This window comes from Thalassophryne amazonica, chromosome 15 (assembly GCF_902500255.1).
Source record: "Thalassophryne amazonica chromosome 15, fThaAma1.1, whole genome shotgun sequence".
NCBI classification, from domain to species: domain Eukaryota; kingdom Metazoa; phylum Chordata; class Actinopteri; order Batrachoidiformes; family Batrachoididae; genus Thalassophryne; species Thalassophryne amazonica.
In genome coordinates, this window is record NC_047117.1 from 43,457,607 (window position 1) to 43,484,473 (window position 26,867).

The 26,867-nt window shown below is 41.6% G+C and overlaps 1 protein-coding gene across 1 annotated transcript in view; it reads right to left on the reverse strand.

Moving 5' to 3' along the window:
* The window catches only part of tmed1b (transmembrane p24 trafficking protein 1b), a 43,177-nt gene extending 37,296 nt beyond the window's left edge, over positions 1-5,881 (reverse strand). The window contains exon 1 of the mRNA XM_034188887.1: positions 5,611-5,881. Within this exon, the coding sequence (XP_034044778.1) occupies positions 5,611-5,808 (198 nt within the window). The 5' untranslated portion in view covers positions 5,809-5,881. The remainder of the gene's footprint in view (positions 1-5,610) is intronic.
* Between the last annotated feature and the right edge of the window lie 20,986 nt (positions 5,882-26,867).

Genomic DNA, 26,867 nt, shown 5'->3' on the forward strand with positions numbered 1-26,867 from the left:
GCATTACCCTGACCTCTAGTAATACTGTGAGAAATCTTGGAGTCATTTTTGATCAGGATATGTCATTCAATGCACATACGAGGGCTGTCCGTAAAGTATAGGTCCTTTTTATTTTTTCAAAAACTATATGGATTTCATTCATATGTTTTTACGTCAGACATGCTTGCACCCTCGTGCGCATGCGTGAGTTTTTCCATGCCTGTCGGTGACGTCATTCGCCTGTGAGCACTCCTTGTGGGAGGAGTCGTCCAGCCCCTCGTCGGAATTCCTTTGTCTGAGAAGTTGCTGAGAGACTGGCGCTTTGTTTGATCAAATTTTTTTCTAAACCTGTGAGACACATCGAAGTGGACACGGTTCAAAAAATTAAGCTGGTTTTCAGTGAAAATTTTAACAGCTGATGAGAGATTTTGAGGTGATTCTGTCACTTTAAGGACTTTTCACGGTGCGAGACGTCGCTCAGCGCTCTCAGGCAGCGTCATCAGCCTGTTTCAAGCTTAAAACCTCCACATTTCAGGCTCTATTGATCCAGGACGTCGTGAGAGAACAGAGAAGTTTCAGAAGAAGTCGGTTTCAGCATTTTATCCGGATATTCCACTGTTAAAGGAGATTTTTTTAATGAAAGACGTGCGGACGGGTCCGCGCGTCGGGACGCAGCCGACGCGGTGCGGCGGCACAGGAAAAACACCTCCATGTTGATAACCATTTGTAAAATCCAGGCGGCTTTTGATGGCTTTCAGTGGAGTGAGTATATGAGAAATTGTTTATCAGCTGGAGATGTTCCAACTTTTCCTCAAGTCTTCCAACAGAGGTGTTTTTCCTGTGGCGGAGCGTCGCGGCGGCTGCGAGCCAACGCTGCAATCCACCCGCACGTCTTTCATTAAAAAAATCTCCTTTAACAGTGGAATATCCGGATAAAATGCTGAAACCGACTTCTTCTGAAACTTCTCTGTTCTCTCACGACGTCCTGGATCAACAGAGCCTGAAATGTGGAGGTTTTAAGCTCGAAACAGGCTGAAGACGCCGCCTGAGAGCGCTGCAAGACGTCCCGCTCTGTGGGAAGTCCTTAAAGCGACAGAATCACCTCAAAATCTCTCATCAGCTGTTAAAATTTTCACTGAAGACCAGCTTAATTTTTCGAACCATGTCCACTTCGATGTGTCTCACAGGTTTAGAAAAAATTTTGATCAAACAAAGCGCCAGTCTCTCAGCAACTTCTCAGACAAAGGAATTCCGACGAGGGGCTGGACGACCACTCCCACAAGGAGTGCTCACAGGCGAATGACGTCACCGACAGGCGTGGAAAAACTCACGCATGCGCACGAGGGTTCAAGCATGTCTGACGTAAAAACATATGAATGAAATCCATATAGTTTTTGAAAAAAATAAAAAGGACCTATACTTTACGGACAGCCCTCGTATTAAACAAATATGGAGGTCTGCTTTTTTGCATTTGCGCAATATCTCTAAAATTAGAAAGGTCTTGTCTCAGAGTGATGCTGAAAAACTAATTCATGCATTTATTTCCTCTAGGCTGGACTATTGTAATTCATTATTATCAGGTTGTCCTAAAAGTTCCCTGAAAAGCCTTCAGTTAATTCAAAATGCTGCACTAACAGGGACTAGAAGGAGAGAGCATATCTCACCCATATTGGCCTCTCTTCATTGGCTTCCTGTTAATTCTAGAATAGAATTTAAAATTCTTCTTCTTACTTATAAGGTTTTGAATAATCAGGTCCCATCTTATCTTAGGGACCTCATAGTACCATATCACCCCAATAGAGCGCTTCGTTCTCAGACTGCAAGCTTACTTGTAGTTCCTAGGGTTTGTAAGAGTAGAATAATACTGCCTAAGGGAAGCATGTATAAAGTGAATAAAATTGGTCCTAGCACAGAACCTTGTGGAACTCCATAATTAACCTTAGTCTGTGAAGAAGATTCTTCATTTACATGAACAAATTGTAATCTATTAGATAAATATGATTCAAACCACCGCAGCGCAGTGCCTTTAATACCTATGGCATGCTCTAATCTCTGTAATAAAATTTTATGGTCAATAGTATCAAAAGCAGCACTGAGGTCTAACAGAACAAGCACAGAGATGAGTCCACTGTCTGAGGCCATAAGAAGATCATTTGTAACCTTCACTAATGCTGTTTCTGTACTATGATGAATTCTAAATTCTAGAGCTCTGACTCTTTGTCAGCCTGGCTACAGTGCTGAAAAGAAACCTGGGGTTGTTCTTATTTTCTTCAATTAGTGATGAGTAGTAAGATGTCCTAGCTTTACGGAGGGCTTTTTTATAGAGCAACAGACTCTTTTTCCAGGCTAAGTGAAGAGCTTCTAAATTAGTGAGACGCCATTTCCTCTCCAACTTACGGGTTATCTGCTTTAAGCTGCGAGTTTGTGAGTTATACCACAGAGTCAGGCACTTGTGATTTAAAGCTCTTTTTCAGAGGAGCTACAGCATCCAAAGTTGTCTTCAATGAGGATGTAAAACTATTGATGAGATACTCTATCTCACTTACAGAGTTTAGGTAGCTACTCTGCACTGTGTTGGTATATGGCATTAGAGAACATAAAGAAGGAATCATGTCCTTAAACCTAGTTACAGTGCTTTCTGAAAGACGTCTAGTGTAATGAAACTTATTCCCCACTGCTGGGTAGTCCATCAGAGTAAATGTAAATGTTATTAAGAAATGATCAGACAGAAGGGAGTTTTCAGGGAATACTGTTAAGTCTTCAATTTCCATACCATAAGTCAGAACAAGATCTAAGATATGATTAAAGTGGTGGGTGGACTCATTTACATTTTGAGCAAAGCCAATTGAGTCTAATAATAGATTAAATGCAGTGTTGAGGCTGTCATTCTCAGCATCTGTGTGGATGTTAAAATCGCCCACTATAATTATCTTATCTGAGTTAAGCACTAAGTCAGACAAAAGGTCTGAAAATTCACAGAGAAACTCACAGTAACGACCAGGTGGACGATAGATAATAACAAATAAAACTGGTTTTTGGGACTTCCAATTTGGATGGACAAGACTAAGAGTCAAGCTTTCAAATGAATTAAAGCTCTGTCTGGGTTTTTGATTAATTAATAAACTGGAATGGAAGATTGCTGCTAATCCTCCGCCTCGGCCCGTGCTATGAGCATTCTGGCAGTTAGTGTGACTCGGGGGTGTTGACTCATTTAAACTAACATATTCATCCTGCTGTAACCAGGTTTCTGTAAGGCAGAATAAATCAATATGTTGATCAATTATTATATCATTTACTAACAGGGACTTAGAAGAGAGAGACCTAATGTTTAATAGACCACATTTAACTGTTTTAGTCTGTGGTGCAGTTGAAGGTGCTATATTATTTTTTCTTTTTGAATTTTTTTGCTTAAATAGATTTTTGCTGGTTATTGGTGGTCTGGGAGCAGGCACCGTCTCTACGGGGATGGGGTAATGAGGGGATGGCAGGGGGAGAGAAGCTGCAGAGAGGTGTGTAAGACTACAACTCTGCTTCCTGGTCCCAACCCTGGATAGTCACGGTTTGGAGGATTTAAGAAAATTGGCCAGATTTCTAGAAATGAGAGCTGCTCCATCCAAAGTGGGATGGATGCCGTCTCTCCTAACAAGACCAGGTTTTTTTTCAGGCTCCTCTCCTCTGGAACCAGCTCCCAATTCGGATCAGGGAGACAGACACAAAACTTTCCTTTTTGCTAAAGCTTATAGTTAGGGCTGGATCAGGTGACCCTAAACCATCCCTTATTTATGCTGCTATAGACTTAGACTGCTGGGGGGTTCCCATGATGCACTGAGTGTTTCTTTCTCTTTTGCTCTGTATGCACCACTCTGCATTTACTCATTAGTGATTGATCTCTGCTCCCCTCCACAGCATGTCTTTTTCCTGGTTCTCTCCCTCAGGCCCAACCAGTCCCAGCAGAAGACTGCCCCTCCCTGAGCCTGGTTCTGCTGGAGGTTTCTTCCTGTTAAAAGGGAGTTTATCCTTCCCACTGTCGCGAAGTGATTGCTCACAGGGGGTCATTTTGACCGTTGGGGTTTTTCCGTAATTATTGTATGGCTTTGCCTTACAATATAAAGCCCCTTGGGGCAACTGTTTGTTGTGATTTGGCGCTATATAAATAAAATTGATTTGATGGATAGTTTTTATTTTTTTTATTCTTTTACTTCTGTTTTTATTTATGTATTTGAATGTTTTATTCATTTTTAATTATTTATTCAATTTTATGTTGACTTGTTTTATGTAAGGCGCCTTGAGACGGCTTTTGCTGTGATTTGGCGCATTATAAGCTAATTAAATTAAATTAAACACTACTGTAGATATATTATATTAATGTAACACTTGCTTTGACAATGTAAATATGTTTCCCATGTCAATAAAGCTACAGTGAAATTGAGGAGGAAAGAGACTGAGACAAACAGAAAGGGACAGCACTCTCTCTTTTAAGTCTACAAAAATAAATCTATAGAAGTCTATAAATAAAACTACTTAATTCTTTCACCAAAACATAAATCTAAGCTTCCATCTTAGATGTACCTTCTGACAAACTGTAGCTCAACTTTCAGGTCTTCTTTTTAAATCCTCCTCTATTCACTTCATCATGAAGCTGTATAACTGGGAATACAAAATATCCTCATAAAATCAACAATGATAATAATAATAATAATGATATTAAAGCAAATAGACCTCTGGTGTCAGACTGTATTGGTATCAGCAGATATCCAAATTCAGGTATTGGGATCAGAAGTGAAAAAAATATGTATTAGCGCATCCCTAATTCACATTTAACATGCATACAATGGGGTTTAGTGATACACCATTAAACATTATAAAGAAAGGCTTATGAATCGCGTGGCAACTGGCTCACTGAAACTGCAAGAGGCCCACTGTGCTCAGCACTGAGGGGCCAACGGACCAATCACAGATTGTAAGGTGCCCTGACACTTGCACGCATTTTGGCTCCACACTCTCGCACACTTTGTCGTGACAATCTTTGCACACTTGCACGAAGCTGCGCACAGTTTACAACGGTTTGTGAAGAGTTTACTCTCCTGCACAGCAGAGTGCGTTGCACGCAAGTGTGCGGATCAAAGTCGTGCCAGAACATATTTACTGGCCGAAACTCTCTCATGAAGTTGCTGGTCATTTATGCACATAATCAAATGCACACTTTTACAAGGATGAGTTTCATGGAGAAGCAGAGACAAGGTTTGACTCCAATAGTTCCACCTATTTTGTGTGTGTCTGTTTGGGGGATGGGGGTAAACACAATTACGTTTTTGAAGTAACTATTTCTGTTCAGGGATCAAAATACATTTTAACAGCAGTGGGATCTCTGAATGGGGGGCGGGGGGGGGGTACTCAAATAACTAGTTCAGGTGTGTTCAGCAAAACTGAAACATTTTCCAAGGAGGAAATGGGCGTGGCCTATTCCAAAAAATTGAGATGAATTCACTTGGACCCAGAAAACAATCCAAACAGCACCAGACAGGAGGACTCAAACACTGTTGGCTTTACCGACCACGACATATAAGAGCTTCTGTCCGTCTCAGGCCATGAAGCTATAATGACACAACAGGTTTTTAAATGTGTCGTTACCTGATATTCGACCTCCATCGTGCCATTCTGCAGCGCTGTTTGAAAGAAGCACTCAGCTCTGCCGGCAGGCAGCACAAACGTCAGCTCGCTGTCCTGGCTCTGTCCAGCAGAGCGCACACATCCCAAAAACCGTCCCAGGACAACTACAAGGACAAAGAGCCGTTCTCTGCTCCCCGCAGGACAGCCACAAACAAACATGGTGAAGATATTCTCCTCCACGACGCTATCTAAGACCAGCCATCTCAATCACATCCTTCTTCCGCAACACAACTTTGAGCTGCTGTTATTGGACGGACGCCCGCAAACGAAGAACACGCAATGGACCAATCAGAGGAGGGAGAGTCGCAGTCCTCCTCCAATCACTGGCGCACTGGCACGAGCAGAGTTTGTGCGCGCATGTTTTCTCTCTCTCTCTCTCTCTCTCTCTGCTCCCTCTCCTCTCCCCCTCTCTCTCTCTCTCTCTCTCGTAAAAATTCATACATGTAAAATATCATACTTGACAACATTTTCAGACCCAAAACACGTAGGTCTGGATGTGCAGCATGTGGATGAAACTCTAAAATGCTGCACTCTCAAATTCCCAGAGAAATAACAAACGAAAATCCAAGAAAATTTAAATTCTACCCAAAAATCACACGCATATCATTTGAAACACCACAAGAATATAGTAGTCCCCACATTAATCAAGCATCATAAAAAAACTTGAACACAAAATGAAGAAAAAAGTGACAGTAGTGACTAACTAAATGACTATGTTTATTAATGGCAATCATTTTCAGAACAGGCAACAATTCTGATTCAGAGAAATACCACTGTAAAATGAACCCGTCTCCTTTGTAGTGATTTGTGCTCCAGTTCACAGAATTCCATTCACAGAACACAAAATACAATGAAAAAACACCCTGAGTCTGGGGAGCAATGTGAAAGGATCACCTTCATCACCTGAGCTGGAGGCGAAGGTGATCCGCCATCCCCAACGAACTGGATCCTTTCCTCCATATTGTTCCCCAGACAAGGGGTGTTTTGTTTTTATACCTCAGCCGTTTACTGTATTTTTACGAAAATGATATGTTAAAAAGATCCATGTTGTGTGGAACTATTGTACTTCTGACAACAAAGATGGCCAAAGGAAAGTAGTTTGGCACAACATGGATCCACTACAACAGATCAGGGGTACTGGAGCCAGTACTAAACCTGTGGATCCACATCCCGTGGGTGCTAGTTGTCCATCAAATGACAGAAATCCATCAAAATCGAAATTCAGTTTCCATCATTTCCGTCAGAAATTCTCAATTGCTAAGTTAAAAAACTATTTTAATGCTTTACTTTGACACAAATTGGTTGAAAACCAAAGAATTACGTAGTGTTTTGCAATAATGGAGGCCACCATTACCATAAATGAAACCGAAGAGAGTTGATTTGTTACACGCGACTTGAATGGTTGGATTTCAAAGCAACTCAATCACCGTGCCCTCGAATACAATAAGGTAGGTATCCGTCAACACGATGGATTTCCATCATTTAGAAAATTTAACCTCACATACCCGCGTGCATGTGGTGTCATGCGTGTTTTGTGGCTGAAATATGATACTCTCACTGTCAAAACAACATCCCATTCTGCGCTTATCAAAGCAGCAGCAATGTCAGCGAGGATGGTGCCGCACCTTGGAGGAAGGGACTGTATGAATTTTCACTCCTCTCCGCTCTTTTTACTGCTTGCCATGAGCCACGGTCCTTCTCCTCCCTGTCTTCATGGGAACATTGGCAGACCTTCCCCAAGTAGACCAGGGCGTGGCTTTGCTTTGAACCAATGAAACATTGATCCAACTCACTGCTGCAATGGTTCGCTGATTTATTTCACTTAATCTTAATTTTGCTAAAACCCTACAGAGCATATATCTGTGAGTAATATTTACCTTTTTTTATGTTAAACCGACCTGTTATGGTCGAAACAGTTAATAGACGTATTTCATAACTTAAAAACGGGACCGATGCTAACGCGTTAGCATGTCTATAGTGTTTTCAATGGTAAAGTTAGCATTAAGCTGTTGGCATAATAATTAATGGCTCAGCGTTTGTTGTCGTAAAAGAGACAAATGTATTACGAATTGTAATATTTTTTATTTATTTTTATTTATATATTAATAATAATAATAATAATAATAATAGCAACAACAACAATAGTAATAATAACTAATAATGCTACAATACAATTTTAGAGAAACATACAAAAAGACCCTGATAAAACAAAATACAACAGAAAAGATAAAATCAACTAACAATGAACATAAATATAGAAATAAATAACTGTTTCCTGTGAACAACTAGTAACTCTTACAGCGCAGTGGATTTGTTTTGTGTGCGCGCGCGTGTGTATACCTCCACTTCATCCCTGTTTTATTTAAGTTTAAATCAAATCAAATCAAATCAACTTTATTTTTAAAGCACTTTAAAAAAAACAGCTGCAGCTGAAACAAAGTGCTGTACACAAGGGGACATATAAAAGGTAACAAACCACAAAGTAGAAAAAAAAAATTAATGACAATTTGTTTCGGTAAAACCACATCTAAGCTGTGTTTTTACACAAGAAAAAAATAAAATTCAGTAAACTGCACATTTGTGTCTTTTTTCATGAAAATATCTTATTAAAGATCACATATTACACTTTAGTCAGGCCTTTAAAATATTTTGTGGACTCTTGCTGTAATATGTTGTCAGTGGTTGAGATAGTTGCTGTAGGCATCTAAAAATGCTCATAATCGGGTGAAACCTGATAGAAATCTCTGTGGTGTGTCGGTGATGTATGTATGTGCAAAATAAAACAAAACACTACTCCAGGTATGTTTTTGACGAGAATATAACATCATAACTTTGTTACAAGCTCAAACGATGATGTTGCGTGATAAAGGCCTTTTAATAATAACTCACTTAAAGAAATAATGACAATGGAAACAATAGCAAAACTTATGTAAGTAAAAAAAACAAACAAACAAAAAAAATGATTAATCGAAAAAAATAATTGTTTACTAAAATAATCATTAGTTTCAGCCCTAGTTTGTTTTAAGACTGAGAGCATTTTACAAATTAAATGTGAATAAGCCAGTTTTGAGTTTCTCAGTGCGCATGCGTTTTCAAAACTGGCGACAGTGTTACTTTGTGCACAACAGAACAACGTTGTCAGTTGCTTTAGGCCCTAATTTTGTATTTTATTGACTGTACAGCCAGCAACACAGCACCCTTTTGGCGCATTTACCGGATTAGAACCGATCAAAATACTACAGAAGACAAAGAATTTTTACTTGACAGTTTGAAATGAGTTTTCCCCAGACCCCCCCCCCCCCCCCCCCATAATGAATGAATGAATGAGTTTATTCAGCACGCACATAAACAAACAAAATACCAACATAAACTCTTACTAACATAATTAAAAAAAACAAACAAAAGAAAAATACAACAATAACTCAGTTCTCCAAATTGGGTGCGGCCGAAAGGGCATGGGCTGAAGCAAAAGCTTATAAACGCCCCACCCTGTACACCGTTACTATCCACAGTTAAATACACTCAATAAGATAGAAATCAGAAAATAACATAACTAAACAGAATAGAACAATTTCATATTCCATTTTACATTTACATTTTATATCTACATTAGAATATCAATCATCCAATCAATTTTTTTATATAGCGCCAAATCACAACAAACAGTTGCCCCAAGGCGCTTTATATTGTAAGGCAAGGCCATACAATAATTATGTAAAACCCCAACGGTCAAAACGACCCCCTGTGAGCAAGCACTTGGCTACAGTGGGAAGGAAAAACCTCCCTTTTAACAGGAAGAAAACCTCCAGCAGAACCAGGCTCAGGGAGGGCAGTCTTCTGCTGGGACTGGTTGGGGCTGAGGACGAGAACCAGGAAAAAGACATGCTGTGGAGGGGAGCAGAGATCAATCACTAATGATTAAATGCAGAGTGGTGCATACAGAGCAAAAAGAGAAAGAAACAGTGCATCATGGGAACCCCCCAAGCAGGCTACGTCTATAGCAGCATACACGGGATGGTTCAGGGTCACCTGATCCAGCCCTAACTAGAAGCTTAGCAAAAAGGAAAGTTTTAAGCCTAATCTTAAAAGTAGAGAGGGTGTCTGTCTCCCCTTGATCTGAATTGGGAGCTGTTCCACAGGAGAGGAGCCTGAAGCTGAAGGCTCTGCTCCCATTCTACTCTTACAAACCCTAGGAACTACAAGTAAGCCTGCAGTCTGAGAGCGAAGCGCTCTATTGGGGTGATATGGTACTACGAGGTCCCTAAGATAAGATGGACCTGATATTCAAACCTTATAGTAGAAGAAGATTTTAAATTCTATTCTAGAATTAACAGGAGCCAATGAAGAGAGGCCAATATGGGTGAGATATGCTCTCTCCTTCTAGTCCCCGTCAGTACTGGTAGCTGCAGCATTTTGAATTAACTGAAGGCTTTTTAGGGAACTTTTAGGACAACCTGATAATAATGAATTACAATAGTCCAGCCTAGAGGAAATAAATGCATGAATTAGTTTTTCAGCATCACTCTGAGACAAGACCTTTCTGATTTTAGAGATATTGCGTAAATGCAAAAAAGCAGTCCTACATATTTGTTTAATATGCGCTTTGAATGACATATCCTGATCAAAAATGACTCCAAGATTTCTCACAGTATTACTAGAGGTCAGGGTAATGCCATCCAGAGTAAGGATCTGGTTAGACACCATGTTTCTAAGATTTGTGGGGCCAAGTACAATAACTTCAGTTTTATCTGAGTTTAAAAGCAGGAAATTAGAGGTCATCCATGTCTTTATGTCTGTAAGACAATCCTGCAGTTTAGCTAATTGGTGTGTGTCCTCTGGCTTCATGGATAGATAAAGCTGGGTATCATCTGCGTAACAATGAAAATTTAAGCAATACTGTCTAATACTGCCTAAGGGAAGCATGTATAAAGTGAATAAAATTGGTCCTAGCACAGAACCTTGTGGAACTCCATAATTAACTTTAGTCTGTGAAGAAGATTCCCCATTTACATGAACAAATTGTAATCTATTAGACAAATATGATTCAAACCACCGCAGCGCAGTGCCTTTAATACCTATGGCATGCTCTAATCTCTGTAATAAAATTTTATGGTCAACAGTATCAAAAGCAGCACTGAGGTCTAACAGAACAAGCACAGAGATGAGTCCACTGTCCGAGGCCATAAGAAGATCATTTGTAACCTTCACTAATGCTGTTTCTGTACTATGATGAATTCTAAAACCTGACTGAAACTCTTCAAATAGACCATTCCTCTGCAGATGATCAGTTAGCTGTTTTACAGTTACCCTTTCAAGAATTTTTGAGAGAAAAGGAAGGTTGGAGATTGGCCTATAATTAGCTAAGATAGCTGGGTCAAGTGATGGCTTTTTAAGTAATGGTTTAATTACTGCCACCTTAAAAGCCTGTGGTACATAGCCAACTAACAAAGATAGATTGATCATATTTAAGATCGAAGCATTAAATAATGGTAGGGCTTCCTTGAGCAGCCTGGTAGGAATGGGGTCTAATAAACATGTTGATGGTTTGGATGAAGTAACTAATGAAAATAACTCGGACAGAACAATCGGAGAGAAAGAGTCTAACCAAATACCGGCATCACTGAAAGCAGCCAAAGATAACGATACGTCTTTGGGATGGTTATGAGTAATTTTTTCTCTAATAGTTAAAATTTTGTTAGCAAAGAAAGTCATGAAGTCATTACTAGTTAAAGTTAATGGAATACTCAGCTCAATAGAGCTCTGACTCTGTCAGCCTGGCTACAGTGCTGAAAAGAAACCTGGGGTTGTTCTTATTAAGCATTCCTTCTGCTGAATCACCTCTAAATTATTTACACATTATTCACTTTGCGTGTTTTTAGGAATCCGCTAGCTTAGCGTAGCTACTAGCTCTTAGCCGATTTAGCATGGCGGCTTCTCCTGTCTCTCCCGCACTTTTCTGCTCTGGGTGTGAAATGTTTAGTTATTCCTCGGCCTCCTTTAGCAGTAATGGTACTTGTAATAAGTGTAGCTTATTCGTAGCTTTGGAGGCCAGGCTGGGCGAATTGGAGACTCGGCTCCGCACCGTGGAAAATTCTACAGCTAGCCAGGCCCCTGTAGTCGGTGTGGACCAAGGTAGCTTAGCCGCCGTTAGTAGCCCTAAACAGAAGCCCCATGTACACCGCCAACCCGTTCACATCTCTAACCGTTTTTCCCCACTCGACGACACACCCGCCGAGGATCAAACTCTGGTTATTGGCGACTCTGTTTTGCGAAATGTGAAGTTAGCGACACCAGCAACCATAGTCAATTGTCTTCCGGGGGCCAGAGCAGGCGACATTGAAGGAAATTTGAAACTGCTGGCTAAGGCTAAGCGTAAATTTGGTAAGATTGTAATTCACGTCGGCAGTAATGACACCCGGTTACGCCAATCGGAGGTCACTAAAATTAACATTAAATCGGTGTGTAACTTTGCAAAAACAATGTCGGACTCTGTAGTTTTCTCTGGGCCCCGGAGGGCTTTTTTATAGAGCAACAGACTCTTTTTCCAGGCTAAGTGAAGATCTTCTAAATTAGTGAGACGCCATTTCCTCTCCAACTTACGGGTTATCTGCTTTAAGCTACGAGTTTGTGAGTTATACCACGGAGTCAGGCACTTCTGATTTAAAGCTCTCTTTTTTAGAGGAGCTACAGCATCAAAAGTTGTCTTCAATGAGGATGTAAAACTATTGACGAGATACTCTATCTCACTTACAGAGTTTAGGTAGCTACTCTGCACTGTGTTGGTATATGGCATTAGAGAACATAAAGAAGGAATCATATCCTTAAACCTAGTTACAGCGCTTTCTGAAAGACTTCTAGTGTAATGAAACTTATTCCCCACTGCTGGGTAGTCCATCAGAGTAAATGTAAATGTTATTAAGAAATGATCAGACAGAAGGGAGTTTTCAGGGAATACTGTTAAGTCTTCTATTTCCATACCATAAGTCAGAACAAGATCTAAGATATGATTAAAGTGGTGGGTGGACTCATTTACTTTTTGAGCAAAGCCAATAGAGTCTAATAATAGATTAAATGCAGTGTTGAGGCTGTCATTCTCAGCATCTGTGTGGATGTTAAAATCACCCACTATAATTATCTTATCTGAGCTAAGCACTAAGTCAGACAAAAGGTCTGAAAATTCATAGAGAAACTCACAGTAACGACCAGGTGGACGATAGATAATAACAAATAAAACTGGTTTTTGGGACTTCCAATTTGGATGGACAAGACTAAGAGTCAAGCTTTCAAATGAATTAAAGCTCTGTCTGGGTTTTTGATTAATTAATAAGCTGGAATGGAAGATTGCTGCTAATCCTCCGCCCCGGCCCGTGCTACGAGCATTCTGACAGTTAGTGTGACTCAGGGGTGTTGACTCATTTAAACTAACATATTCATCCTGCTGTAACCAGGTTTCTGTAAGGCAGAATAAATCAATATGTTGATCAATTATTATATCATTTACCAACAGGGACTTAGAAGAGAGAGACCTAATGTTTAATAGACCACATTTAACTGTTTTAGTCTGTGGTGCAGTTGAAGGTGCTATATTATTTTTTTCTTTTTGAATTTTTATGCTTAAATAGATTTTTGCTGGTTATTGGTAGTCTGGGAGCAGGCACCGTCTCTACGGGGATGGGGTAATGAGGGGATGGCAGGGGGAGAGAAGCTGCAGAGAGGTGTGTAAGACTACAACTCTGCTTCCTGGTCCCAACCCTGGATAGTCACGGTTTGGAGGATTTAAGAAAATTGGCCAGATTTCTAGAAATGAGAGCTGCTCCATCCAAAGTGGGATGGATGCCGTCTCTCCTAACAAGACCAGGTTTTCCCCAGAAGCTTTGCCAATTATCTATGAAGCCCACCTCATTTTTTGGACATCACTCAGACAGCCAGTAATTCAAGGAGAACATGCGGCTAAACATGTCACTCCCGGTCTGATTGGGGAGGGGCCCAGAGAAAACTACAGAGTCCGACATTGTTTTTGCAAAGTTACACACCGATTTAATGTTAATTTTAGTGACCTCCGATTGGCGTAACCGGGTGTCATTACTGCCGACGTGAATTACAATCTTACCAAATTTACGCTTAGCCTTAGCCAGCAGTTTCAAATTTCCTTCAATGTCGCCTGCTCTGGCCCCCGGAAGACAATTGACTATGGTTGCTGGTTTCGCTAACTTCACATTTCGCAAAACAGAGTCGCCAATAACCAGAGTTTGATCCTCGGCGGGTGTGTCGTCGACTGGGGAAAAACGGTTAGAGATGTGAACGGGTTGGCGGTGTACACGGGGCTTCTGTTTAGGGCTACGCTTCCTCCTCACAGTCACCCAGTCAGCCTGCTTTCCCGGCTGCTCGGGATCTGCCAGGGGGTAACTAATGGCGGCTAAGCTACCTTGGTCCGCACCGACTACAGGGGCCTGGCTAGCTGTAGAATTTTCCACGGTGCGGAGCCGAGTCTCCAATTTGCCCAGCCTGGCCTCCAAAGCTACGAATAAGCTACACTTATTACAAGTACCGTTACTGCTAAAGGAGGCCGAGGAATAACTAAACATTTCACACCCAGAGCAGAAAAGTGCGGGAGAGACAGGAGAAGCCGCCATGCTAAATCGGCTAAGAGCTAGTAGCTACGCTAAGCTAGCGGATTCCTAAAAACACGCAAAGTGAATAATGTGTAAATAATTTAGAGGTGATTCAGCAGAAGGAGTGCTTTAGTTAAGGCACGTAAAGATTACACTGGGAAACAAATCGTAATCTAGATAACTAGATCAATCTAACTGCGCAGATTAAACAGCTAACAGATACAGAAAAACACCGCTGTGCTCCGGAACAGGAAGTGATACAATACCGCAGTGAGAGCCAACCACCAGTACCTTTACATACATAAAGGTGCTCAGAGCAACCTTTGACCACAGCTTGGCCACCACCTAAAATGGTGCAAATTTTGCTATGATGATTTATTCATCTGAATAATATCAGCTGGAATGAAGCTGTTCCTGTAGTACTTTGTTCTACATTTTGGAACTGCAAACCTCCGACCAGAGGGGAGAAGCCGGAATTCCCCATGAAGAGGGTGTGAATGGTCATTTATAATCGATTTAGTGATCCTCTGTAGCTGCCTGATGTACAGGGACTCAGGACTAGGCTGCGGTTCCCCAATCGACTTCCCTGACCACTTCACAATCTGCATCAATTTGTTCCTCTCTTTTACTGACAAGGCACCATACCATGGCACTAATGAATAGGATAAACCAGATTCAATAAAAGATTGATAAAACAGTGTCATGATGTTAAAATGTGCCAATGTTAAAAGATGACAGTTTTCTTAAGCAAAACTTTCATGCAAGACTGGGCCCGGCTACCACAAACACCAGTTCTGGTTGCCGCCTCACCGGCTTCCGTACTCATTGTCTGTAATCAGCTATCACACCCTGAACATTTTTCCGGAGAATATGGTGATGTCAAGCTCTTCATTACTCAGTGTGAGTTACATTATGAACTTATGTCATCAATGTTTCCATCTGAAAAGGCAAAGATAGCATTCATGATCACTGACCTGACCGGCTGGGCTGCAGCGTGGGCTACTGCAGAGTGCACCAGTCCTTCTCCTGCTCCTCCTTCCAATTCTTCACAGCGGCTCTCCAGCGGGTGTTTCAGCACACATCCCCATGGCACGAGGTGGCGCGCTCACTTCTGAGGCTAAATCGGGGCAATCATCGCGTTGTCGACTGCGCCATTGACTTCTGCATTCTGGCAGCCAACAGTGAATGAAATCCAGCTGTTCTCCTTGATGTGTTCTTCCAGGGGCTGGTGAGCGACTTCCAGGATCATCTCATTACTGTCAACCTTCCAGAGGGCCTTGACAAGCTCATCGCACTTGCAATCTGGACCGATCAACGCATTAGATTAATCCCGCAGAGATGCTCGCTTCCTTCCTTAACGTTCATCCACACCACCATTTTGCCAGGCAGTGACCCATCACACCAAGGTCATCTCGCCTCACAGCAGCACTGAGGAACCCATGCAGCTGGGCTGTACTCGTCTTTCCCAGGAGGAATGATGCCGCTGTCGGGAGGATGGTTTATATTTTTCCAGGGTGCCTCGGCACAATCCAAAACCACTTTGCGGGTGAGTCTTAATTCCATTTCTTCCTCTGCGTCTCAGAATTAAATTCCCACAAGATTAATATCTGATCATTCTTCAGTTTCCGTCCCAGCATTTATTGATTCTGGTTCAGATGCTAATCTAATGTTGTCTTCTCTCACCCAGGTCCCTTCGCTTTAGATTATTTTGTCTCTCACACCCCCGGTGGTAAATGCTGCGGATGGTCACAAATTGGGACAAATCACTCACTGCACTCAGTCAGTTTGTTCGATCATCGCTGAAAACCATTCTGGATCAATCAGTTTTTTCGTGTTTAATAATATGACTCACCTAGTGATTTTGGGGCACCCCTGGCTACAACAGCATAGCCAAAACGTTAAATGGACAGAAGGGCAAACCAGCTCCTGGGGTCCCACTTGCTCTAAGAACTGTTTATTAAATGCAGATCTACTGTTCCCTGGCACAAACCCAGATCTTGAGGGGGTTCCATCTTACTATCATGACTTAGGTCAGGTATTTAGCAAGTCTAAGGCTAAATCTTAGCCACCACACCATTAATACAACTGCGCCATTGAGCTCCACCCTGGAGCGAGTTCACCCTGCTGAGAACTGTATTATCTGTCAGCACCTGAACACACCACCATGGATGACTACATACATCGCTGCGGGCTTAATTATGTCCCTTGTCGCAGGGGCGGGGTTTTTCTTTGTTGAGAACAAGGACAAATTGCTCCATCCCTGAACTGATTATCGTGACTTAAATGATATAACTGTTAAGACCTCTCATTTCATCCACTTTTGAATTATTGGAGGGCTCCAAAGTTTTCACGAAGCTGTACCTCCACAATGCATATCATTTAAAGTAAGAATCAAACAGGGAGATGAGTGGAAAACTGTGTTTAATACCCCACGGGCCATTATGAATATCTAGTGATGCCTTTTGGGCTCACCAACACTATCACAGTATTCCAGAATCTGGTCAATGACATTCTGCGTGAATACTTGAATAAGTATGTGCTTGTCTATATGGATGACATTCTTATTTTGTCTCCGGATCTGGAATCGCACACCTGACATGTTCGCTCTGTGTTGCAAAGTTTGTTGCAAAACAACCTGTATGTAAAAGCTGAAAACTGTGAGTTCCACAGATCCACCATATCTTTCCTTGGGTTTGTAATAGCTGAGGGGGGATTTGGATGGACCCAGATAAGGTGGTGGTAGTATGCGAGTGGGCGGTTCTCAGTAATCACAAGGAGGTAATTTCTATCACAAATTCACACACAATTTCAGTACTATCGCAGCTCCATTACACAGATAGATAGATTTTATTGTCATTACAACAATTGCAACAAATTTACAAGTGCAACAAAATTATCTTCACACCCAATCACCTCAGACAAAAATACAGCAGTTAATCCACAGTTATTACTAGTTGAACTAGTTGAATTATGACACACATCAGAATTAAAACAACCATACATAAACATTTGATTGTTTATGTACGCTAAACTTTAAGACAGTCCGTCAGTCGAATTGAGGCAATGTGAATGTGGGGTAGCTGCAGCAGTATCCCGTGTAGCCGTGAGCTTGGAGGGAGTGGCAGGGGGGAGGCAAGGGGGATTGGTAGGGGTGGAGGGGAGGGGGCGCATGCGTCATGTGTGCAGATGAGATAAGTTTGTATCAGTCAGATAAGTTTGTATCATTTTCTATCAGTGTTTGCATAATGTCTGGAGTTGCCTTGACAACATCAGACTGTAGGGGAGGGCAGAAAGATAAGAGGGGCAGCCAAATAGTTCACCAAGGCTGTAGAGATTTGTCTGGAGGAAGACAGCGGAGTGTTTTGATCTTCGGAGGCTGATAAGCCTGCCATGTTTAGGGTTAAGCAGAGAAACACCATTTACAGCTCCTCTGACTGACCAAATCCAATTTATAAGTATTCCCTGGTCTCCAACATCTTCCTTTGCAAGGCATACGTTTGCTGCGACATGTTTTCCAACTTACATCTGAGTTCAAGGGTTCACGCAGTCTACGTTTGTACCGCCTTGCCCAACTCATTAATCGTGATGGACAGGTGAGGGGTCGTGGTTCTGGTAGCAGCCATCTTGCCAATTCTCCAGTAGGTTAGGCCAGCACATAAACCAATAAGCACCATGTTGGGTATTTCTCCTCCAAAACATTTTAAACCCTTTAACAACGACAAACAGAGTCAAGAAACACCAGTGAGACAGAAGTCAAATATTCGCGCGGAGTGCGGCCCGGCTGTACACCAAGGCTACACTAAAGTCTGGCCTGCTTTTCGCTCTTTTTATTAAGAGACGCCTCATCACATAACAAGAAACTTGTCCTAGGTGGGGGTAATGACGCAAGACAAGTTTCTTCCCATAACATAAACGCATACGTCAAGTGCAGCTGTAAGGAAGAACACTTCAGGTCAGCACATCTCGTTCGTCTGTTGCAGTTATCAGCTGTTTGCATCTGCCTGGAACACTAAGCATCACAATCAGTCAAAATTCACCTTCAGTTTCTTTTACTCCCAGTCGTTAGCGGCTACGAAAATCAAAGTTATGTTATAACAATAAGTACATCCAGTCCTTCATTCCAGTTCAGATGACCCCAGAGTGCTAAACAAAATTGAATTCTCAGGATTGCATTAAGACAGGTGCAAACAGCACATCTCCGTTCTCATGAGAAAGAAGACAAAGCTAAAACAAGGTTGAATAACACGTACGTTCTCAGGTGAAGTGCAAAACAGCACAACACGTTTCTCATGAGAAAGAAGACAAAGCTACAAATGTTTAACAGTGATAACATATATATATATATATATATATATAAAATCCTTAACATTTCCCACCTGTTTATCACCTGTTAAACGTATAGCAGGCATCACCAGCTTAGTTAGTTAGTTTATTAACTTAGTTTATTCTGTCCACGTTTTTATTAATTGAACACCACCAACAGATGGAAGATTTGAATCCAGCTGCTATTTGATCAACCAGTTTATACTCGTCAGGCACTCCTCTGGGGACTCCTATTGCGTCAATATATGTTGGCTTCCTACTCCTTTCCATCTCTTTTTACTCTATGTCTGGCTATGCCTTTCTGCCAATCCTCAGGAATAAGAGGCTGCATATGTCGTAACGTCTTCAGGGGTACTGGGTAACAATAATGATATTAATGCACAATAACCCTGACACATTTCGTGGCAGTCTATCAAAGATTCTGTTATCACCACACCACCACCATACATCACTTCCTACCGACTGGTATAAATGAACCGTTTTTCTGTATATTCGACTACACCACTTGTCTTATTACTTTTTCAGCTAAAGCTTCATAGGCTAAGAGTGTGTTAACTCATCACGTCAACAGTTCAAGCTTGAACTGGAGTTGTGAGCTTTTCAATATCATCATAATTCTCAGTACAGTCATTACAGTTTTCTCACTAAGGTCTGACTGTTTCAATGCTTGATATTTTGGCATAGTTTGTTGGAAGGCCAGATTACGCTGTACAAATGTATTTGACACCATTTTCAATAGTAACTGCCAACATGGTCCTGAAGTCAACCAGGACAGGGATTCCACCGGTTCACGGCTAGGGTGTCTTTATGCATTGCATCACGAAGTTCATTCAGCTCCTCCAATGCGTCCTGCATATCCACTGAATGAATGGAGTCTGGGATGAAAGTACAGCATGTTGTGTTCAGCAGAACACAAACTCCTCCCTGTGAACCAGTAAGCAAGTCTAAAACATGCGATTTTGCATCACCATGGTACGTAAAGCATCTATTTCAGTGTTTTGAGCTGCTACTATTTTTTTTGTTACATTCATGAACAGACCAATCAATAATTCAGAGTTTCATCATTAATGAATTTTTTCCCACTCCTATCCAGGGGAACAATGAATGTGCTATTTATCTCCTACAGACCACAATTTTTTGGTCCTTTAGTACATCCGAGCCCCACATGTGATTATGTGGTAACACATCTGGGTATATCAATCTCCTCCGTCTGGTGCTGCCATTCTTCTCTGTGGAGGTCTTACCACATATGTATGGTCAGTCACCTGGGTAGGTGCACACACACCACCCCAATTTGGTGGGAGACTCATGTACAGTCTGGAACCATAAAGCCAATAGATGTCATCATACACCGGAGTACCATTTACAGGTGGTAGCAAAACTTACTAACATAAGCACATGATTCATCCGTTCCCCATGGACAGGAGCCTGTATAATTACATACCCGTCCAATGTGATGAAGATAAGTACCATCCACATATTATGTTTTGGTTAGGCTTAAATTATTTGATAAAACATACGTTTGGGTACACAGACGTTTCTTAATTTTACCTACATTTTTATTTCCCTGTCCCGTAAAAGCAAATTGGGAATGGCCGTTGTGATGACAATTAACGTGATGATATTTTGCGTTTCCCTTCAGTCTAGTCAATGGAGCAGCACTTGGGCACGCTTGTACGTCCTCTGTTGAAAATCCCTATCATATAAGTGGTTGCACTGAGGCAAGTGGTGTTACATCTTATCAGATTTGCTGAGAACTGCTGCCCCCGAAATACAGTTTGATTATGCATCCGTATGATAAGACATTCTGTCACCCTAGCAGGGTACGGTTTAGCCGTCAGAGCTGGGTGTGTTGAGGATATAGGTATTTGCGAACAAACATAATAATTAGTAACGTAATTCCATAGCCAATAAATGAACATATCTGTACCACATATTAGTATGGTATATATGAGGGTGTCCATCTGTCTCATTCACATTATGAATAAACCTCTTCTGACGTTGCTTGCGTTGTTCTCTGGCTCGGTCCACAGTGAGCTGCAATTCTTGGGTCAACCACCAGGCCAGGAATCCGAGGAGCACGAAACACACTAAGATCACAACACAACCGGCTGCCCTACCAACAGTCCGGCAGTGGCGGCGCTGAGCACGCCGCTCCGGGGTCTGCTGTAGTTCAGTCATGATTGCTAGGATACAGTGTTGTTAACCACCTCACCTAATAGTGCAAGGATCTCCCTGCTTCACTGGCATTGAGACAATCTATTGCTAATTAAATAGACTCCCTTTGTAGCCAGACTTCCCCTTACACTGTGGAGGCCGCCAACACACGCTGTATCTTACAGTGATGTATCCACGTTGATCTCTCCGCTATCTTTACTGCAGTTGGTGTTGTTAACAGCACTCGGTATAGACCTTCCCAACGAGGACTGGACCAGTTCTTCCTCTTAATCACTCTGATGAACACCCAGTCTCCTGGCTAGACTACTGGAAGGCCGTCCTGTGGAAGATCAAAATTATTCGGCAGTAAATGTGTTTAAGTTATCTCTTTCTGTGTTAATGTCTTTTTCATAAAATTTGCTAATGTTTGTTCCTCATCTGCTGTTTTAGTATCCATGTCAAAATTGGTAGACGATATGGTCGTCCATAAAGTATCTCAAATGGTGTTAACCCTGATGGTGTTGGTGTTATTCTCATATACAATTTTACTAGGTCCAACATTCAATCCAGGTTCGTTTTGTCTCTTCTATACATTTCCTTAATCTTATTTTTATTGTGCCCTTTGTCCTTTCCACTAATCCGGCACTGTGTGGATGATAAGCGCAATGAGTTTTGAGATTGACCTGTAGCGCTTCTCCTACGTATTGCACTATTGTATTAACAAAATGCGCTCCATTATCTGAATAGACTGTTTCTGGTATTCCAAATCATGGAATGATGTCTTTGCACAATGCCTTAGCCACTGTAAGTGCATCTGCATGTTTTGTAGGGAACAATTCTACCCATTTTGAGAAGGCATCAATTATGACTAAACAAAATTCCTTCCCTTCATGTTTACTCAGCTGTATATAATCCATATGAATCACTTGAAAGGGATATTGTGGTGTTGGAAATTTACCTCTTTGGGGTCTCAAATTGCCTTGTGAGTTGTGTTTTGCACATGTCATGCATGCTCTACAATGCTGTTTTGCATATGCATCGAACCCATAAAGACAAAAAATAGATTGCAATTGCGATATCATACCCCCTGATGAGACATGCGTCACGCCATGGCTCATAATAGCTGCCCATTTAAACATATTTTTTTTTGGCAATATGGGTTTCTTTTGTGGTCATATCCGGAGGGGTGTCATATAGGAGAAAAATAGAAAGAGCTGTTGCCGCCTTTGCGGTTTTGTCAGCAACGTCATTTCCTTTTGAAACACTGTCAGAGCCTTTGGTGTGAGCCGCACATTTGCATATAGCAATTTGGTTAGGCAATTTCACAGCGTACTGAAAGCGTACTGGCTGTCTGTATAAATTGATACAGCCGTACCTTTAAACAGATAGCAAGCTGCAGTTAAAGCAACTAATTCAGCTGCTTGTGCTGAAAATGAGGATGGCAATGAAGCAGAATCCAATACTTCTGAATTTGTGACAACAGCATATCCAGATTGTGTTTGTCCATAAGCGTTTTTAGTGGAAGAACCATCCACATACACAATTGTACTGTTTGGGATGGGTGTGTCCTGGAGGTCTGGACGTGCTTTCGTACAGACCGTAGCTACATCAAGACAATTGTGCGGCTCACCATCCTCAGGTAAGGGTATCAATGTGGATGGATTCAATGTTGTACATCGCTCTACCGTAAGATGTGGTTGTGATAATAGCAAGGACATACACGAAAGATGTCTTGCTGGGGACAAAAGGCTCATGTTTGTCTGCAACAGAAGTGCAGAGACTGCATGTGGAACTTTCAGTGTCAACTGATGGAATAGAACAACATTACTGCTACTTTGAACAGCCATAGAGGCTGCAACAACAGCCTGTACACATGGTGGTAGAGCACTTGCTACTGCATCCAATTTAGATGAGTAGTAGGCAACTGGCCTCAATTTTGAGCCATACACTTGAACCAAAACACTAGTCATGAACTTATTCTTACAATCAACTGTTTGAATGAATGGTTTACTATAATCTGGTAGTGCCAAAACTGTGGATGACACTGTTTGTTTTACTTTTACAAAAGCTTCCTCAGCATCTTTGTTCCATTCCAACACGGTTGACATTGAAATATCATCCTTGTACATCAAATCAGAAAGTGGACTAGTCAATTCTGCATAGCAGGGAATCCATGCCCTGCAGTAATTAGTCAGTCCAAAAAATGACATCATCTGCTTTTTGGTTTGTGGTTTTGGAGCGTGCAAAATTGCTTCCTTCCTGTCAGACAGGATTGTGCGCCCTGTGGCTGATAATTCATGTCCTAAATATTTTACTTTATCCCTACACAACTGAACTTTGTTTTTACTCACTTTGTGGCCATTATCAAATAAGAAACATAATAATGCTACTGTGTCAGTTATGCAGTTTTCTCGTGTGTCAGAGGCAATCAAATGTCATCAACATACACTAATAGTTGGCTATCTGCCGGTGGAACGAAATTAGCTAAACATGCTGACATGACTTGAGAATAAATAGTTGGGCTCTCTGCGTAACCCTGCGGTAATCTGGTGAATGTATATCGTTGTCCTTTAAAGGTAAAAGCAAACCAGAATTGACTATCTGGGTGTACTGGTACGGAAAAAAAAAAAATGCATTACTGATATCTATTACAGAAAAACAACTAGAATTTAATCTCAATGAGCTTAACAGTGTGTGCGGATCTGGTACACATGGAGCTCTTTTTACTACAGCAGCATTTACTGCCTGCAGATCTTGAATCATTCTCCATCCCACTGAGGGCGGAGCCTTTTTTTACAGGAAATATGGGTGTGTTACATGGTGAATCTGGACATGGCACTATTACTCCTGCTGTTAATAAATTCTCTATTACTGGCCTGATTCCTTCAATTGCATCAGGTTTCAATGGATACTGTCTTACACATGGTCTGTATTCTGTTTTTGGTCTTATAACTACAGGTTGTGCATTTTTTTATCAGTCCTACGTCTGAAGGACCTGTTGTCCACAATCCTGATGGTACAGAAGAGAGAAGATCGTCCTCTTCAGGACTCAACTGAAACACTCAGGATTGTGAAGTGGACACATCAATCTGTGTTCCAGCTGTTAGCACCAATGAGACATTAACTGGCACTTTATACAATTTAGTTGATGGACTGAACTCCGTTCGTGGTCCAACTCTGCTCCAATCAGTGGCTGACAAAGCTGTTATGACTGTCAGTCCCAATTCTTGCCATTCTGTCAAATATGGTTTACAAAGTGACACATGTAATGGCATACCTGTGAATCTCAATTTTAAAACATCTTCAGTGGCACCTGTTACTGTTATGACAGCTGTTGAGTTGCCATCATGAATCAAATCGGTCATTATCAGCTTCACAGGTGAAATATTTTTCAATTTGTTTTCATACACTGGTGTTCCTGGCAATATGCCACTATGGACTCTAAATACACTCTCAAATCTGCATCTAAACTCTATCCATGGTTCTCCTTCTTTCTGAGTTGTCCTGGTAATTTCAGTATAATTTATCTTTGGTCCTAACACTCCTTTTGCACGTGTAATCGTAGCTTCCACTCTTGTTTTCAAGACTAGATCATCATGTGTCAGTGGTACGCCTTGTTGATCTGCAGGATTCCAGTCTCCACGTACCTGACTCCATTTAGGGCCACATGCTTTCATCCAACCCTGTTGGACTTCAGGTCCATTAAGGGTGGTAAGATGTTCTAATGTTTTCTATATCCTGCATAAATCCCTCAATGTCGACATGTGGCGATGGTATCATGTCGACTGCTGCTTTGATATCATCAGCATTCCATGTCCGATAAACGAGCATGGTTGGTAGCTGTCCTGCTGTTTCTGCACGAGGATTTGGTACTTCTATCATAGGATAGGCACCTCCCTGATCACTATGTTCCACCATGGGAGGGGCTGTAGGCACTTTTGCTTGACTGCGTGTTTGTGGTTTTTCTGGTTTTTCTCTTTTTACCTTAGGTTTTACTGCCAAATCATACTGTGGTGGCAATACATCGTCATCCTCTGGTAGAGGAGATAAAGGTCTCTTTGCCACCGACGGTCCAGCCGGCGGTGGTTGTTGAGGCTGTTCTGGTTCTCTGTGCTGAATTATCACATCTTCTTCTGCCTTACCTACAGCTTTCTTTTTTCTTGCTTTCTCTAATCGTCGCTTCTCTGCTCCCTTCTGTCTGTTCTCTGCTTCTTCCTCCCAAAATGCCACTAAATCTGCCCCTACTTTCTGCATCTTTTTCTCATCACCTTTATGTTGCTGTTCTAACTCCTTCTTCAGCTTCTGTATACTGATCAGGTTCAGTCCGTCCGTCAAAGTCATGTTTATTAATCCAGTCCTCCAATTTTTGTTGTTTTTGGATTTTTGCTTCCATAAATTTCCAGTCGTCAGTTGATAATTTTCCTTATTTATAGACGTCTTACCCCCATTTTTATTATCCCTTGTTATAATTTGGACTTCAGACGGGGGCACACCTAGGGTGTTCTAAATCTGAAGTTTTCACACTTTCTTTGGACGTGACAATTAATTTGCCGTCGGGTGGTTGATTCCTTTCACCTCCCCGTAGGAAGCGGAATCACTTGCCTCTGCTTCCACACGCACGGTTGTCACTAACGTTGTCCAAAGTATTACACACACACAGTTTTCACACAGTTATTACACTTGCGCAAAACACTATTTACACATAGAAACACTCCTAATAATCGTAACGCGTATTCTTATGCCAGGGGAGCTCACCCTCCTGTGAAATTTAACTAATGTCCTGCAGTAGGGGACTCCGCCGTCCCTGCCAAATTTAACTACTTTTTACAGTGCACGTATTTCTACCCGGGATTTCCTTTACGTATTAAAACAGAGGAGTCCGTATCCTCCTTCCGGAATTTAACTACTTGCGTCCCTCGCAACCGTAGAGGAGTCCGCCCTCCTTACAGAGTTTAACTGCTTTGCATTAACAGACGATTCTGTATCATCGCTTACGGAGTTTAACTGTTTTATGTGATCACTTTTATCCCCTACCGGTAAGCGTATATAAACAGAGGAGTCCGCACCCTCCTTACAGAGTTTAACTGCTTTGCATTAACAGACGATTCTGTATCATCGCTTGCGGAATTTAACTGTTATGTGATCTGATCACCACTCACTCAGTACTATTTACAAAGAAATTCTACTCACTGACTCGACTTCCTGTCTGTCTTCTTCGGGAAAATCTCGTCAACCAGACGATGCCAACGGTGGTCGACAATTGCAGACACGATCAATCGATCGGACCTTGGCCAAGGATTTACGTCTGGACTTGACGACCTCCGCTGGACACCTCCGGTATTGTTGAGATCCCGGACGTAGCCCCCAGTCAATGTTGGGTATTTTCTCCTCCAAACATTTTTAAACCTTTAACAAGACAAACAGAGTCAAGAAACACCAGTGAGACAGAAAGTCAAATATTACGCGCGGAGTGCGGCCAGGCTGTACACCAAGGCTACACTAAAGTCTGGCCTGCTTTTCCGCTCTTTTTATTAAGAGACGCCCTCATCACATAAACAAGAAACTTGTCCTAAGGGTGGGGGTAATGACGCAAGACAAGTTTCTTCCCATAACATAAACGCATACGTCAAGTGCAGCTGTAAGGAAGAACACTTCAGGTCAGCACATCTCGTTCGTCTGTTGCAGTTATCAGCTGTTTTGCATCTGCCTGGAACACTAAGCATCACAATCAGTCAAAATTCAACCTTCAGTTCTTTTACTCCCAGTCGTTAGCGGCTACGAAAACAAAGTTATGTTATAACAATAAGTACATCCAGTCCTTCATTCCAGTTCAGATTGACCCCAGAGTGCTAAAACAAAATTGAATTCTCAGGATTGCATTAAGACAGGTGCAAAACAGCACATCTCCGTTCTCATGAGAAAGAAGACAAAGCTAAAACAAGGTTGAATAACACGTACGTTCTCAGGGTGAAGTGCAAAACAGCACAACACCGTTCTCATGAGAAAGAAGACAAAGCTACAAATGTTTAACAGTGATAACATATATATATATATATATATATAAAATCCTTAACACACCAGCCCTCCCACTATAAAACCAAATGTAAATAGGTCTTCAACGTCCTC